The sequence below is a fragment of the Idiotropiscis lumnitzeri genome, chromosome 5, assembly GCF_059441095.1.
Source record: "Idiotropiscis lumnitzeri isolate Australia: NSW breed Sydney's pygmy pipehorse chromosome 5, RoL_Ilum_1.0, whole genome shotgun sequence".
In the NCBI taxonomy this organism is placed as follows: Eukaryota; Metazoa; Chordata; class Actinopteri; order Syngnathiformes; family Syngnathidae; genus Idiotropiscis; species Idiotropiscis lumnitzeri.
The window spans coordinates 19044060-19063051 of NC_142395.1; the positions used below are offsets into that span (position 1 = coordinate 19044060).

The 18992-nt window shown below is 35.2% G+C and overlaps 1 protein-coding gene across 1 annotated transcript; it reads left to right on the forward strand.

The window, feature by feature from the left end:
- The first annotated feature begins 18 nt into the window (after nt 1-18).
- Nucleotides 19-18673, forward strand: ca7 (carbonic anhydrase 7). Its single transcript, XM_088297099.1, has 11 exons — nt 19-172; nt 1257-1454; nt 3429-3547; nt 3788-3883; nt 4340-4402; nt 4482-4637; nt 5586-5724; nt 12509-12637; nt 12766-12882; nt 17651-17856; nt 18557-18673. Exons 1-11 carry the CDS (start codon nt 136-138, stop codon nt 18671-18673), a joined length of 1377 nt encoding a protein of 458 aa, XP_088153225.1. The 5' UTR covers nt 19-135.
- Nucleotides 18674-18992: the final 319 nt, after the last annotated feature.

Below are 18992 nucleotides of genomic sequence, written 5' to 3' on the forward strand. Positions count from 1 at the left end.
GCGTCTACAGGAGAAAAAGGCTTCCTCCTCCTCCTGCCTGTTACAAAGTCTTCCTCATCAGCTGCAACACTCATCCTCTCCCAGTACGTGTGGACCTAATCCTAACGTTTCAATCTTACGCCCTGAAAGCACAAGATGCCGATCAACAGCTGGGGATATGGCAAAGAAAACGGTAAGACGTGAGAGCATCTCCTCTCTGCTCGCATCCGATATCGCTGCTCGAGTTCATTGATGACCGTCTGATGGAATTTGAAAGGTGCTCGTTGTGCTGCTGAGGCTGATTGGTTCAACTCAGGTTCAATGCGAGATTAGCGCTCTCCAAGGGACTTTTGTCCGGATTTGAATATTGCTGAATCGCTCTTGCACGAGTGGTGTTTTTTTTCCTTTTTTTCTCGCTTTTATTTTTTATTATTGGTTTGTGTTCTACTGTGCTCAAGGCGACAGTCTACTCTTAGGGAAACAAGTCTTGGTGTTTCTAATTTAAGTTAATACAAAAATGTCTATTATTTACTCAATAAAAATGAAATAGATGTTAGGAATATGTAATATTTTCGCCTTTCCACATAGCTATAGACCTGAAAGAAAAACATTTAACACCTCTTTTTATTCATTCTATTAATAATTTCATTAATTATATACAAATTTAATCTAACATTTCTTTAAGTGTTGCGTGAGTCTGATCTTTACTTTTGTAACTATATAATTTTATGATAGCGCTCATATTTGATCACATTACATCAGGGGTGTGCATATTTGTGCCAGGAGCAGCATTTGATTTTTGAAACGGACACGGGGGACAGGTTATTTGTAGATGAAATAGTAGTTAAATGTACATAAATGTAAAATGGTGTAAATATAGTTAAAAAAAATTGTGAATAAAATACGAATTCATTCTCTTTTTGTTAATTGGTTAAATGTTTTACTTGTATTTAATTCTGATTATCTCCATTATCCGATAAAATAAATTCAAAATATATAAATTCAAAAAAAAAAAAAATAAATAAAAAAAAAAAAAAAAAAAAAAAATATATATATATATATATACATATATATATATATACATACACCAATTATTTAATGAAATAAACAAATTAATTAAACCAACAAATACAGGACTTGTGTTAATGTAAACGATCAGTGGGACAAATTAAAGAATGGAACAGGCCATATGTGAACGTGGGAAATACTTAATAGCAGGTGTACCTACGATGTGCATAATAACACGGAATGCTTGCTCATGCTTTGTATCGGAATAGGTCCATCAGAATGGCACAAGACTTTCCCCGTTGCCCAGGGAAACAGGCAGTCTCCCATTGATATACTGCCTTATCAGGCGGCATATGACCCGAGCCTGCAACCCATTCTCCTCAACTATGATCACTGCTCCTCCATTAACATCTCCAACAATGGACATTCTGTAGTGGTCGACTTCGATGACTCACATGACCATTCAAGTAAGAAAACAGACATGTCGATTGATTTACTTGGTTTATTTTTAATATGTTCAAACTGTACAGTCTTGTATTGTTTGGATTTCTTAACAGCCTTCATCATACAAATGGCCAATTTAAAGATGATGTAATTTCCAATCCGCACGTTATTAGAGATGTTCATTCACCTTTAGCTAACCTTGACAGACGTATTAAAGAAATTTGTGAATTTTGCTGAGTCATAATTCAAGTATTGTGTTGTGGCTTAGACAATAAGTACACATCATTGTCAGATTAAAAAAAATATTGTAACTGGTCATAAATTACGATTGCATATGTGTACAGTTTTGAGTTGAAGGTACTGTAAGTACAATCACATTATCTGTTTCTTGGAAAAGAAGTATAATAAACTGAGCTAATCTCCGTAGTTATTATACAGCTGCTAGTGGGTGGGACCATGTACAGTACACCACCCCATCATTACCATCAATAACTGCAGAAATATGGGCTGCATATCATGGGACTTTTTCACTTTACACTGAGAAAACATTTTTTTTCAGCAGCAATATGAATAAGTGGCTCAAATCCCTTAAACGGGCTGGCTTTGTTGGTTAGGTATGGTTGACATTGTTGTTAACATTCTACTTCAACATGTTGTATACAGTATTGTTGTTAAAAGTATTTCTCACATACAAATAGTTCTAAGGGGCTTTGAATGTGTATCAATCATTCAATCAAAAAAACAAAACAAGAAAAGATCAGTCACCAATACTCACACACACACACTAGTTAAAAATAATACTATAATGCCCTCAGAAATTTGAGGCTTCGGCACAGATCATCCAGGTGACAAAACACCATCCCAAGGAGCCGTCTGCACCGGAAAAATTCTATGCAATAGGTCCCTGACACACGCTATCAGCATGGGGCCCCAACTGCTGCAGTGCAGCAAGAGCTTGCACACACAGAAATCGTCATGACAACAATCACTGAGAATCTTAAGATATTACGATCAACTATATTACTGGGTATATTTAAGTCAATGTAACAAAACAATTGGAATAAAATAAATACATCTATTTTGCTCTGCGACACGTTTATTTTGGATGTAATTCCACTGTCGACCACTAGATGAGTGCAATTATTTTTTTTGCCATTGTAAATTTGAAAGAATAATAAAAACAGAATATATTTCAGCTCAGCCAAGTTTTTGCTGAAAATGATCAGATGTCAAATCCTCTTCAATCCTACTTTTTATGCCTACAGAAAGTACATTTCATAATGTACTGTACATCGTTGGGAATGATTATTGATACGTAGATTGTATTGTGAAATGACAAGTTCGTTAGCTAGAAAAAGATGCCTCGGATTTATCTAAACATGGCATTCTATTTCACGGATTTCACTTATTGAGGGAAAGGTCTGGAACATTTCCCCCATGATGGAGGGGGGATTATTGAATACATTTGTTACCAGTTCAGATGTACATGCAGTCAAGAACTTCTTAATAATAAACATTTGCTCTCTCTCTTATGCATGATGATGTCATTATAATACAAAAGTTCTAACCTAACTCTACCGGGTTCGCTGAATCTGGCCCTTGTATCATTTCTGCCAAGATAACAACTGGGATCGGTGCACTTTGTCAAAAGATGTCAGAAACCTGATGAATAACAATCAGATTAGAAGGGTATGGAAGTCCTTGCCCAGCAGTCCAGGATACAGGCACACATAAAATATGCACTTTCCTTCTGAAATGCAGTTTTCAACCACAGGAAAGTTCCATTTAGTAATGGCCAATGTGGCCCAGTCGACAGGAATAGAACATTTCAACCAGTGCAGCAAATGTTTGACCTTATTTGTGAATCTTTTTTGGACCTGAATGTTATGGTGCAGACGAGTAAGAACACAAAGCAACCTGGCTGTCAATGCTCTTCGTCTTAACAAAGAGTGACTTTGTGATAAATTGGCATAGTGTTGATTCCTGTCCTGCGGCAGTGATCCAGGGAGGCCCTCTCGACAACCCATACAGACTGAAGCAGTTCCACTTCCACTGGGGCGGAAAGGGATGCCATGGCTCCGAGCACACTGTTGCAGGCCACGGCTACGCTTCAGAGGTCAGTTTTTTTGGAACTGAATAAAACAATTTCACATGACGCAATGCTGTCAAGTATGGATCAGAGGATCCTGCTCAGTGCACTCACTATTATACATGTACAATTGAAATCATAGGAATGTCAAACCAATCTTTTAATCATATATCATATATATCATAATCTGGCCAAGTAACTGATTTGCATTTCGCAAGATAATGGAAATCTTAATCACTTCCCTTTCTGTCTATGTACCTGTTCCAGCTTCATTTGGTTCACTGGAATGCAGTCAAGTTCAAGACATTTGGGGAGGCAGCAGCAGCCCCTGATGGACTTGCTGTCCTTGGTATCTTTTTAGAAGTAAGTCAAATGTGTGTTTTTTTTTTTTTAAAGTTATTAAGACATCTGTTTTTAGTAAAGCAAGATTCTCAGAAAACAAATGTAGTTGTTCGTGTAATTTAATGTATTATATGTATAACAACGTTCATCAGTTTGAAGATTAAAGTCTTGTTTTCGTAGTGTGTTTGACTGAATTCAGGTGCCCCAATGTCATTGGAATCGGGGTTTGAACATTTCTGGGAATTTTCAGCCTCTTAGACCACCACAATGCGTTTGAAATAAAGCGAATCAAGATGCAACTGAAGTGTAGACTTTCAGCGGTAATTCAAATGGCTTTACAAAAATATGCCAAACTATAGTCATTCTAGTACCTTCATTTTCTGGGGCTCAATTATAAATCTAACAAGATGTTTTTAATACTTTTATTTAAAAGAAAAGAAAAGTAATATAAATATTTTTTTGTTCCTGTGTTGAAAGACTGGTGACGAACACAGGTGGCTCCACATGATAACCGACGCACTGTACACGGTAAAGTTTAAGGTGAGTTTGCTCGTGTCTGGCTCACTCTGCTTTAAAATTATCAAACAAATACATTGCTTGGATTTTGTCTTGGCCATAGGGTAGTGTCACAGATTTCAAAAGGTTCAACCCCATGTGCCTCCTACCAAGTAGCCTCCACTACTGGACCTACCTTGGATCACTGACCACACCTCCACTGCACGAAAGTGTCATCTGGATCATCCTGAAGGAGCCAATCACTGTATCAGAAAGACAGGTTTGTGATCCCTTGACCACACTATCGACTTACATTGACAGCCTCTTGTTCGACCTAAACTATACTAGTTTTCAAATCACGTAATTATGTGGCTGAAGCAGTTTAAATCCAGGTCACAGAACACAGCCATCCTTTTTAAATCTAAAATAATAATCCTACTACATTACTCTCTGGCATTCAATCTGTTTTTCTGACCACAAAATGCACCAAATGCATGGGAAGAAAAATCTAAAATAATCTTCACGCAGCTTCTTTTATTTTGAAATGACCGCTACGCAAACATGATTCTATTTATCCGCAAGTCAGCAGAGAATTGAGCATTTAAATGGATGCCACAGTTGACCAGCCAGTTGCGAATGTTACAATTTACGGTGGCGCTCGTCGCTATATTTAAATAGGGGAGCATACTTTGTTGCGTTGCTATGTCGTCGCGTTAACATTGGGCCCCTTTAGCGCTGAAAATAATCACAAGGTTTAGGTGTGGTAAAGCCAAGCTGTTGATACCTTAAGCTGACTAACCTTATGAACTGGCCTTGTAAAGACTACCATCCTCTTTGTTGATCTCTACTCATTCCATTCCTGCGGGAGGAGGCGAGTCGGATAAAGATTGTTTCTGCAAATTTGTGTGTGCAGTATGGCTAAAGGTAGGATTTAAAGTTGAGAAAGCCACAATTTATGATTCCTGGTCTCAGTCCATTGATCCTCTCCAGGTGATTATGTTGATGAATGTTCCACTGCTTAGCGGCAAGGTTTTGACTTATTTTAGGAATTTACTATACCAGAGGAACGGACCTGTATGTATTATACAACATAAAACACCAGATAATTTATTGACCCTTATTTTATAGATAGCAAGATAGAGAAATACTTTATTAACCCGGTGAGGGAAATGATGCTATTACATTGATTATAAAAAATTCTTCATAAACTGTTTCAATTGTATTCTAGCTGGGAAAATTCCGAATGCTTCTGTTCACTGGAGAGGAGGAGGATGAGATGATACGCATGGAAAACAACTACAGGACTCCTCAACCCCTGAACGACAGGGAAGTGCGCTCGTCCAATAAATGGAACCTCAAAACCTCTTGTAGATGACAGGGTGAATGCAACAATACCAGCATATTAAACTTGTTTATTTATATTGACTTAATTATATTGACTTTACCTCAGGGCTATCACGGGAATTGAAACATGCATGACTTGTTCTACTGGTCACCTTTAATGACAAAATAAAGTGATGTAATGTTTTTTTTGGGGGGTTATAATTGCATAATAGAATTACTTGAATTACTTGACTTTTGATGAAGAATTAAATGGTTGGATTTGGACTCCATTCATGTTGCAACTGTTTGAACAAAAGGGAGTCCCAGAAAGCGTCAATTCTTGTTAGGTGGTAGGATACCACACTGCTTTCTAGGCTCCTTTCTGGTGTCAAATGATCCTTTGTTTACCCAGACTATTGCTGGTGGATATCCAGTCCCTGTAGCTATTGATCATTTTCATTCCTACAGTCTCAACTGGAACTGGATTATTGCTGTGTTTATCTTCAGTGCTCTGTTTGGCGAATAAAGGATTTGTGTTTACAATAATTTCCATTTCTCACCACTGTGGGATTGTTTGCTGCAGTTTTTTTTTTCCTTGCAAGAATGCTTTTGTTTGGGATTCACATGGCTATTAATCTCCATAGGCACACGCACACGTATTATATAATCTTATTGAGTACGTAAGAAATATTATGCAATCTGCCATGTTTGCTGGTTGAAATAAAATGTTGCAAAAACTATTTCCTTATTTTTTTTTTGTTTTACTCAGGACTAATTATTCGTCAAGATTGAGAATATATCATATATATATATATATAAAATATATATATATATATATATAAAATATATATATATATATATATATATATATATATATATTTTATATATATATATATATATATATATATTTTATATATATATATATATATATATATTTTATATATATATATATATAAAATATATATATATATATATAAAATATATATATATATATATATATATTTTATATATATATATATATATATATATATTTTATATATATATATATATATATATATATTTTATATATATATATATATATATATATATATATATATTTTATATATATATATATATATATATATATATTTTATATATATATATATATATATATATATTTTATATATATATATATATATATATATATTTTATATATATATATATATATATATATATTTTATATATATATATATATATATTTTATATATATATATATATATATATATTTTATATATATATATATATATATATATTTTATATATATATATATATATATTTTATATATATATATATATATTTTATATATATATATATATATATATATATATATATATATATATATATATTTTATATATATATATATATATATATATTTTATATATATATATATATATATATATTTTATATATATATATATATATATTTTATATATATATATATATATTTTATATATATATATATATATATATATATATTTTATATATATATATATATATATATATATTTTATATATATATATATATATTTTATATATATATATATATATTTTATATATATATATATATATATATATATTTTATATATATATATATATATATATATTTTATATATATATATATATATATATATTTTATATATATATATATATATATTTTATATATATATATATATATATATATATTTTATATATATATATATATATATATATTTTATATATATATATATATATATATTTTATATATATATATATATATATATTTTATATATATATATATATATATATATATATATATATATATTTTATATATATATATATATATTTTATATATATATATATATATATATATATTTTATATATATATATATATATTTTATATATATATATATATATTTTATATATATATATATATATATATATTTTATATATATATATATATATATATATTTTATATATATATATATATATATATATATTTTATATATATATATATATATATTTTATATATATATATATATATATATATATATATATATATATATATATATATATTTTATATATATTTTATATATATATATATATATTTTATATATATATATATATATATTTTATATATATATATATATTTTATATATATATATATATATATTTTATATATATATATATATATATATATTTTATATATATATATATATATATATATATATATATATATATATATATATATAAAAATATATATATATATTAAAAAAAATATATATATATATATTTTTTATATATATATATATATATATATATATATATATATATATAAAATATACCATATATCAACAACTGAGACACGCCGCCGGCTTCTCTGGGCCCAAACTCATCTGAGATGGACAAACGCAAAGTAGAAAAGTGTGCTGTGGTCTGACGAGTCCAAATTTTAAATTGTTTTTGAAAATCATGGAATGTTGTGTCCTAAGAGGAAAACGATCATCCGAATTGTTGACCATCAGTACAAGGTTCATAAACCAGCACTTGTGATGGTATGGTATAGTGGTGTGTTAGTGACCATGGAATGGGTAATGGGAATATTTGCAAAGACACCATTAATGCCGAAAGCCACGTACAGGATTTTGAGCAATGTGATGCCATCCAAGGAATATTATTTTTTCAGGAAGTCACTGTGTATTTCAGCAAGACAATTCCAAGCCATATTCTGCATGTTTTACAACAGTGTGCCTTGGTCGTATAAGCGTGTGAGTACCAGAATGCAAGCGGTGGAGACCTTTCTCCAACTGAAAACGTGTAGTGCTTTTTGAAGTGCAAAATATAATAACAGAGACCCCGGACTGTTGAGCAAGTGAAGCTGTACATCAAGCAAGAATGGGAAAGAATTCCACTTACAAAGCTTTTAGTGTTCTCAGTTCCAAACACTTGAGTGGTTCTAAAAGGATTTAATACAGTGGTAAACATGACCCTGTCCCTGCCATTTTGGAACGTTTTGCATGCATCAAATTCATTAGTGATTATTTTTAATGAAATTAAATTGATCAGCTTTGAACATTAAATATCTTGTCTCAAATATATTGAATACACCGTGCTTGACAATCATTTGCAAATCTTTGCGTTTTACACAATTTCTAAGCTATCATTGGAATGATGTTTTGGTGGAAAAAAAAAATTGAATAGTGATGATTCAGACCTAAAGGAGGAACCGCAATAAAAACACGCAATCGAATACTTATTGTTGTATTTCATTCACCATGACTTGATAAACAGTGTGGGAAATGGATGAATGCCTGTAGATGGCAGCATGTCCCTCTTTATTTGGATGCAGTGAGTCTAGTTTGCTTTGGCAAAGATTAATTGTAACAAACTTTTATTAGTGCTTATAAAGTGATCATTTGCTGTAAACTTGTATTTTATGCAGTTTGTAAACGGTTTAACCAACTACAGAAGAAAACTGAAATTGTATTTTTTTCCCCCCCAAAACTTTCAACGACATTTGACCTTGCCATTTCCGTTTTCATGGGTATTTATAAAAATGATCATGATTGTTTGCATTGGTTTCCTTAGCATCGAAATGCTGATGATATAAAATAAATCTGATAGCATGCTAATAAATAAGGAATGAGAATGGGCATGCGTGAAGTAAATTTAACACAGATTCTCAAATAACCCTACCAAAATAGCACCAGGAAGCTTTATTGAGACAGAGAATACCCGACCAACCACATCATCCCCGGCCAAATCGATGTGCTATGTTATAAGATATTACAGTCAGACCTCAGAAATAGAATCAGTCGCATGTATATTTAGCAGCGGCTTTGTCTATAACCTCTGAGCAAATAATTAAGGCGAAAACTATGTGATAATTGAAAAGACAAAGTCAGTTGGTGCCCTAAATTGATGACAAATGGATTAATACATTTTCACTTGACAATGTTACAGAAATGGGGCCTGCCAGCATATGCTGGACAGTCTAAACTAACTAATGTATGTTGAGGGCACTAATAAATCCAATAAAGGGCAATAAAAATAAATAGATGAAAAGGTAAGTTACTGTTCCTGTTGTATTGCAGAGATATTAAAAATTATGAAATACTGTACTGAAAATTTTTAGTAAATCCCTTTTTGTTTTGGACATTTTTAAGTGGAAAACATTTGTCATTACATTTATATACGCAAAAGCAAGAGTAACCTCTGTAAACATTGGTGTATTATACAACAAGCAGCAAAAGATGTCAAGAAATGTTCCTTTCTATCCCCTTCGTTTGTCATTATTGGCAAGGACAGCGACTCGATCTGGCAGCAGGGAGAAGCAGTCACTGTGCAGTTGCCGTGGATACAAACAACAGAGCAACAAAGAACAAACTCTGGGCCCACTCATATCTCCCCTACTTGTCTTTGAGCCCGTGCTCCATCTGCATCACCTTGTCAGGAAATAAAACCATCTAATAAAAATATCCAACTCATTAAAATCCTTCCGGCGACCAGTGTTTCCGTTTCCGTTATGATGCCTTTATTTAGTATCTATTTTGTTTGTACCGCTGTTCCGTAAACCAAGGCTTTGTTTTCCTGTGCAACCCCTGTTCCTCATGGATCCTGACATTTGGTTTTCAGCCACGTTCGGGGTTCAAGTTTAAGGTACAGTGATAACAGCTTGCCACAATAACAGCAGGCTGTGTATAAACAGAAAATGCCATTAAAGTCGACAGCCTAGGGCCTTGGTTCACTCAGTATTATACAATAAATCACAGAGGTCACATCGATGAGCTTGACCCTGCCGTCTCTTGGTGGTCTGTTAAGAGAAAATAGCACAAGCGTCATGGAGGCAAGGTCACGATCTGTAATTCTGTGCTTGACTGTTGACTCATCCGCCATAAATGTTTTGATCTATGGATTGTTTGTCTCAGAAAATGCTACCTTGCAGTTTATCTATTTGCTGGTTGCTTGCTCAAAGTGTTGATGACACACTGCGGATTGAATTGCGGGCTCACAGAGTGTTAAGTACGATGGTTGGACCCTGATCCTTGACATGTACGTAAGTCTGGTTACGCTGATCTGAAGCATATGATGTTGGTAGAGGTCCTTGCACATCTATGTAGTCTTTAGGGAACCAGACTTACTTCAATAAATCACCTTTAAAGCTCCCAGAGTAGTGAGTAAGACCAAGCTTTGATGTTTGTTCCGGGGTCGCTATAGCAACACACAGAACTCCATCAAGGCATATTCATTTCATACATGTCTGTTTAAAATCACTGTCAAAGACATTTGGCTTCCACATTTCATACATGAAAGGACCGTTTAGAGATTTGACAGATGTATTTACATTCTCAGTTGATTCCATAAAGGCATTGGCACGAGTTGGCACTTTATAACAATAAACAGTGGAAAAGCTCTTATTTAATGAACTCACGTTTTCTCACATAAGCCGTATAAAAATTGGTTGTGCAAGTTCGTACTTGATGAGTGGGTAAGCACTTCAAATATTCTTGAGGAGGAAATTCAAATTCCAGGGTTTATGCATCCATTGACAATTATAAGATCAGCACAATGGGTGGAGCCTAAACGTATTAAATGACGGACTATGCACGAATAACTCATGAGTCAATCACAGGAGCGCATTGAATGTCAATTACTGTATGAAACTCATCTGTGGTCCAAGGGGTGGCTGTTCAAGGCTTTCTCTGTTTGCCTAACATAACCAAAAAAATGAAATTATATTCATGGTAAAAGTTATTATTGTTTTATATATATTAGTAGGTGGGAGTTTTTAGCCAATCAGAATTCAGCTAGCTTGTGTTGCCAGGCAGATTTCATAGTACCAGTGGCAGGTACTATTCATCCGAGGCCTTCAGAATCAACGGGATCTTGGAGTTGATAGGCAGTTGTGATAGCCAATCAGATCACGAGTTGGGGACGGTAAGGCTTTCTTGAAGGTGATGAACGCGTCCTAAAATTGAATTTGAGTGGAGCAATCACCAAAGCAGGCAAATCTGACCGGCTTTTTTTCAAGCCTTTTGAATTTTATTGCCCATTGCAAACAATCAACAAACCTATGTAATGCATAAAACAGTGGGGAAAATGCATTTTGATGGCATGGGAAGTTTAAACACTCAGCACTTTAATTTGGTGGCCAGCGCGAGTCTAATGAAAGGTACAGTCAAAATCTGCAGATTAGACCTTGTGTTGGTATTTTTGCAGACGTGCATAAGCGGGTGCAGCATAGCAGATTTAAAAAGGCTGCCAATCGACAAGAGTTCTTGTCACTCCCTTTCAATTCAGTGCGTGAGTGGCGAGCTTTGTATTCATTGATATGGAAGAAGAAACAGATTTGCTGAATTCCCTTATAAAGGACTGCAAGCAAACCTCCATGAGATCATAGAACTTTGAAGTGGTCACTTGAACGCCGCCTTCCACCCTGTTCGCGTGTGACCAAAACAACCCTTATCCCTCTGCTCTCCATTGTTGTGCCGCATGACCAGTGAGATGATTTAAAAAAATATAATAAAGATGATGATGATCATAATAATGGTTTCAATTATCACATTTCTGCAATGATTCAAAATGTTGGATGCACAGTGTAGTAAAATTTCAGAATTTAAAGTTTAGACACATTTATGACACTAAAATGTCAGAGGCCCTTGGCTGGTCAAATAAGCCACCACCTGTTTGGCGATTTCTGACATTACCAAAAAAAAAAAAAAAATGTTATTAGTGGATCATTCCCAGACGAACCCACAATAAACGTGATCGTTAAGGAGAGACCCATGTGTTCACCCTCTTGGACATTCTCCAAGACATCACAGACTTGTGCCTCATCCACTATCTGGAAAGCCACCACACCAACACGTTCAAGTCAGAGGGGTCAGTCATGCTTGCAAACGCATCACAAGTTTCCAAGATCACTATCACCCCAAGCCCATCGGGTAAAAATAGTCCCTGTTAGCCTTTTATAAATCAGAGTGTTTCTATAAAAAGCCTCCGTCTGACCAGAAGGCTGGGCCGAAGCCGAGTTGCCCTATCTTTAGCTTTATTTATGTCCTGGTGTTGACAGCACCACTTGCAAGGCTTTCCAGTCACTGTTCATTAGGTCACATGTGCGACAAACTCTTGGCCCCAAGTTGGAAAGCACCGTCCAGTAAAAACGGTAATCAGAGGGCCTCCAGTGCTGGTCAGTCTGCATCCCTTTGAAAAACAAACGGCGTAACAGCTGCTGAGTTCACAGACTGCCGATTCTTCCCCCCAGATTCTTTCCATCCAATTAGTGTTTATGGAGCTTTGTCCTGACAGCAGATAAGCGTGCACTTGGTTCAAACGATGATTGGCTTTATTATAACTGGCCCAGAATATTCCACTTTTACAGACTGTAAAAATAGAGAACGTAACAACTGGGCTTTATTTGATTATTCGGTCATTGCGTCTGCTTCGCTGTCCTTTGTTATGTTTACTTTTTATTACCTGAAGCTTGGCAACAGGAAAAACATTGTTTTAATAAGTTAATAAAAAAACTATCCCCCAGTTCTTCTTTTGAAATACTATTACTACGCCACATTAGTCAAATGCGTTAAACATATTTCATCTTTCTAGCTACACTGCACCTTCTTCACCGTCTTATAAATCAAAAATTTCTCCTGGTAGCATCTGATCACGGGTAAGGATGAACGAGTGGTATGGAAAATGTTATTTCAAAAAATAATAAATAATCAATTACTAATTCTTTTCTAAAATTTTGTAAACATTATGACAATCCTACATTCATAAGTTCAATTTGTATGATGTGGTGCAGCCTGTCAAGAAAATATGAAGGAATTTTACACAGAACGACACCGTAAATTACAGAACAAAATACTTATTTTTGGGTGTTAGAATGCACGGTGGAAGATGGTTTGAATGTTTGCTTCAGACTCAAGAGGTTCCAGGTTTGAATGTCCACTCCTGTGTGTAGTTTGGATGAATTTACGTGCTTGTACCTGTGTTTTTTTCTGGGCAGTCTAGCGCCCTCCCACATTTAAAAAGAAAACGAAGAAAGTTTATGCAAGATGCTAAAATTGTACATATAGGTGTGCTGAGAGTGTGAATGGCTCTTTGTCTATATGTGACTTGTGACTGGGATAAAACCAGCCCAGGAAGTACTAATTAACGGTTACAGGTTAAAACCATGCCCATTATTATTATTATTATTATTATTAATATTATTACTCTTATTATTATTATTATTATTTCAAGGTATCGAGTGCTGGTGAAAGATGCCGATACCAGCCACCAATACTTAAGGCGAAAAAAGTAATCTGACATTGAATAAGTTTTCCTCAACAGTAGTTAGTGCTACACTGCAGCCGTTTGACACATCGGTGACTCACCATGTGCGTCAGAAAGACCTTTGTTCACAATTACATATATATGCCATTGTGTTAGTTAAAACTGGAAAAAAAAAAAGGGGGCATCAAAGGTTAATATCATTAACCTATGGTGACGTATTTGCAGTAGTGTGGCAAATGGCTTCACATGGAACTAATGTCTTTCTCCAGCCTCTATTATTTCAGAGCAAGTTTGCCCACTCAAGGATTAGCTCAAGACTAGCCACTCGTCTCATTTTGTGTTCACTGAGAAAGCGGTGGTGGACCGTGTGTGTGGGGTGGGTGTTGGGGGGGAGGGGACAAAGACAAAGCCACTTTTACAAAAATCGTCGGAGCAGCCATGTCTCATTGCAGCCGTTCCTTTATATGTGTGAATGATTTTTGCGAGACAGCGGGAAAATTAGTCTTCGTTGCTATTCATAATCGTTTTGCTATTAAGTGTGAACGCTGCAGTCAAACACGTGCTTGAGCCAAGATGGACATGTGCCATTGTGTGATGATGATGATGATGGGATGAGGGAGTCAGAAAATAATGGAATCATTGGAGCCTTCCAAATAGACACTGGATATTATCAGGAATACTCCAAATATTCTCCAATATATTTAATTTTAAGAGATAATATTCTGTCGTTATAGCATCTTTAAATGAATAAAAAATAAACAAAGCTATTAGTGTGACATTTTTCCTTGCATGTTTAAATGTGTGTGGTTTGCTTCTTTGGGTGGTGTGCAACAAAAATACACAGCAGAGTGTAAATGAACGGTCCCCTTGAGGGATTATATTACGTGTACCTTATTCCAAATTTAATTAGTACAATACACAAAGGACACATGGAACAGTGGACAGCATTTGAGGGAGTTTTCGCCCTGAATATTCATTCTTGAAGCCTGTCAGGGGAATCAAACCGGCTCCTTTGTTCACAGGCAACATTCTTATACACTACCAAAAGAAACCTTTGTAATATGTTGAATGTACGTATACTGATATTAAACTTGCTCGTCAGTTATTATAGAAATTAAAGTTTGATTATATTTGTCAATTTTTGCCGGCTTCACATTTCAGTTCAGTTTTAGTGAAGGTATTTGATACAGCATAATTCTTTACTCCCTGAGAGCCATGCCACGTGCTGAAATGACTTTTGTTCAAATAAATGTAATTAAACATTAAACAGGTAATTTCAATTCACTTCTGATCTGCGTCTGAGTGGAGGTGGTGAGAAAAAGGAGAGTTACAGCCCACTTTGCTTTTTCATGCCTTTATTCCTGCTGCTTCTCAATTTTAAATTGTTGATTTCCAGCTCCCTGTCTCATAGTCTGAAATGTAAGAGTGATTGCAGGGTCTAAAGCGCCTGAAATAGTACGAGTGACGCACGTTGTGTGTCAGTCCGTTTCATCTGTCAAGCAGTTAAAAACATTTTCAAGCAATTTATGATATCACACAGTGGATACATATTCAGGGCTATGATGACCAATTTTTGTTTTGTTTGTTCCAAAGTATTTCTTTTTTCAAGGGCCTCCTTATTGGATTTATTTGGAGGTTTTAATGACAAAGATCTTTAAAATTTACGTCCTGCTCGTTAATGGAAATGTATGTTACATAGTTCTACAAAAAGGTTGGTTCAAGTTACAGACTTACAGATAACGGCTTGACATTAAACTTTCTTACATTGTAAGTCTGGACAATTTTGTTGAGCTACATTGGTCAGCAAAAGCATATTTTGCACTTGTGCCAAATTTCCGCTAGATTACCAGAAGCTTGTGTTAATTGTTGAGTGGACATCTGTGGCAATTCAGTCAAAATGATGCAACTTTGATGTGGTTTTGCAACACCACTCCTGGCACTGAATGTAATTGTTGTACACATGGAAAACCAGAGTGGCCTTTGAACCGCCTCATGTACCAGTAATTGCAAGCGATTCACTCGCAAATGACTGAAAAGAACAGGAGACGGCGAAGCAACTAAAAATGTTCCAAAGCCAAATGTTAATGGTTTTAACCTTTTAAGGGTAACATTTTTTTTTTATCTCAGTTTAAAGAAAAAGACGTCCATCATTTATCTTGACAACTGCTTTTTTCCCCACAGTTGCCAAAGGAAGCATGTACTCTATGCTCTGACAGCAAACAGGGGTATCTATTGAATGATGACACATAATCAACTGCAATCAACTTTGTCCCCTCTCTTGAGGATACCGAAACTAGGAATAGATTAATCAATCCCTTTTTTTTTTTTTAATGCAAAAAATAAATAAATACACCCACTAACGGGAGATGAGAATTTCTCCTACCACATAGTGTTGGATTGAATATGGTTCACATTGGTTGCTTGGCAGCAAGGAGTAAATACATATGAAATATTATTAAATACATATTTATTATACTAAAACTATCCACACAGCAACGTGCATTTACAATGCTTAGTTGATTGGAGACCTCTTCTAGATCATTCTATAAATTATCAATATTCTTTAAAATGGTGCAAAAGATTGAATTTCTTTTAAATGTACCGGATTTTTTGGGGGGGGACTTTTGTAAAAGCAATGATAATGGGCATTTTTCCTTTAGAACAAATTTCGCCAAAATATTTGGCCATGTTTTATTTTGTTTATGCCAATAAAATGTCTAAAATTCCTTTTTTGTTTTTTTTTTTTACATTTGTGTGTTTTAAACTTGTGTATTTTATCATTTACGCTGTGTTTTATTCTATATTTCTTAGTCTTGTTGTAAAGTGTCTTTGAGTACTTTGAAACGCGCTTTCAAATAAAATGTATTATTATTATTAATATTTTTATTATTATTATTATTAAAAAAAACAAATCACAATTTACTTACATTTACCATTCACATATGTATCACATATATCCTGAGCATAATCTGATGGGCTGGATTCGTACTGCATGGTTTTTTTGCTCTCATGTGGCACAGTTCAGATACAGATAATGGTAGTGTAAATAAAAAAAAAAAAAAAGATTAAAATAACCAGTGCTGTGACGGGAATAGAGGGTGGGGGTGATTATATTTGTTAATCAGCAATGGAAAACAGACCGGCCACTTGGGGAAACATGAACACTGTTTCTGTCCCTCAGTGTCCATCCCTAATGGAGGGATTAGCCTCTTTTTCCAAGCTGCTTGATATGATTGCAACCTTCACCCCTTTCCTGTCTGTGGCATGGCTCATTGCCTCCTAGAACTTGATCTCATGCCACAAACTGTCCGATTCCCCTACGCCCTCTCATCTGAGTCAAGGTTCTTTTGCTCCATGGTTATAAATAGTTTATTATTAAAAAGCGATGGCCGTGTGGGCCAACAGCAGCTTTGTTATTACATATTAATAATATCCAGTTCATACTGGATTTACAATAACGTAGAAATGTGTGAACATAAAGGTTAGAGGTTGGTAAAACACGACAAAACAAAAGATGCATTGGATCTCGGCTTACAGCAGTTGTGTATTGCGCACAACTGACAGATGGAGCTCAAGACAAGCAGAACATCGAGCACAATCGTGATCAAGGCAAAGGAGAAATTGACCAACGCCTCAAAAGCTCGGATGCCTGTCATACATAATCTGCGTCAAATCACCAGAAAATGACAACAGCAGCCTGACCAGCAGCAGCAGGAGAAGCAGGAGCAGCAGGAGCCCCGTCTTAGAGCAGCTTGATCATTTCTCCACACACTTTGAGGTGGATGCAGCAGAAACTGTCACGCCAGCTTTATCCATCAACAGCCAGCCACTCATTCTGCAAACTGCTGTTGTGAGATGTGCTATTGAGAGGATCAACACCCAGAAGGTGCTGCTGAGGTATTCACTTATAACTTCAGCCTCTCTCTTTTCCAGTGCGCTATCCCCACATGTTTGACAACATCCACCGTAGTGCCAGTTCCAAAGCAAGTTGCAGTGACGGAGCTGAGTGATTACATACCAGCAATCAAGAAGTATCTTGTGCGGCTTCTACCCACCCTGGACCTTGACCAGTATGCATACACAAGCAATAGGTGAACTGATGACACCATCGAAACTGCTCTCCAAATTGTACTGCAGCACCTGAAATAACCCGAGACCTTTGCATGGCTTTTTCTGGATTAAAGCTCTGCTTTCAGTACCATCCTAAATAGCAGGTTCCTAAAAATGCACAACTTGGCCTTAGAGCACAACATCTGCAATTTGTGCGCACTCACCACTTCTCCTCCACCCTGACAAGTGAGGTGCCCCACAAGGCTATGTGCTAAGTCCCTTTACTCTGACTGCTCCCCATCATGTAACACCAATCCGATAATCAAATCCGCAGATGACATGACAAAATAACCTTTCACTCTACATCATGAAAACCAAGTAAGTAACTTATATTTCACTCCCAGATAAAGAGGGATTTAAACTTAGGCACATCACCGTGGACCTCAGATGAACTGTAAACTACAATCTACTGGAAAATAAAGGCAGAGCAGTGGTTATATTTTCTGAGAACACTCAGGAAGATTAATCTATCACAGAAACTGCTTGTGTCCGACTACCGCTGCATCCTTGGGAGCGTTCTGACCGGCATCCTGATGCAGTTCAAATTGCTCAGTAGCAGACAAAAAGGCTCTGCGGAGAATTATAAAAACTGAAAAAACACAAGCACAAAGCACCACCTCATGAAGGACATCTTGCAGCCCGCACAAGTCAAACGACATCTTTAAGTAACATTGCCAGACTGGGCACCACCTTTTTGAACTTTTACCATCTGGAAGGAGATTCAGATTTTGAAATACATGCGCCACACTCTTTTTGAACAGTTTCTATGAAAAACAAACTAAACCTGATGTCATGTATATCTTTTTATCTTGTTCTTTTTTTCTTTTGTGAGGCATTATCTTAATGTTGTTGTATAGTCTCATGTTCTGACAATGAAGTGTCTTTAAATTAGATCACAACGGCAAACGAGCA

What these genes read in the sequence shown, in the direction of transcription:
- ca7 (XM_088297099.1), top strand. Translation starts at nt 136, where the DNA reads ATGCCGATCAACAGCTGGGGATATGGCAAAGAAAACG. An exon ending in GGGATATGGCAAAGAAAACG is followed by an intron (nt 173 to 1,256) that starts GTAAGACGTGAG and finishes GTATCGGAATAG; the next exon opens with GTCCATCAGAATGGCACAAG. An exon ending in ATGGAACCTCAAAACCTCTT is followed by an intron (nt 5,725 to 12,508) that starts GTAGATGACAGG and finishes ACATTCTCCAAG; the next exon opens with ACATCACAGACTTGTGCCTC.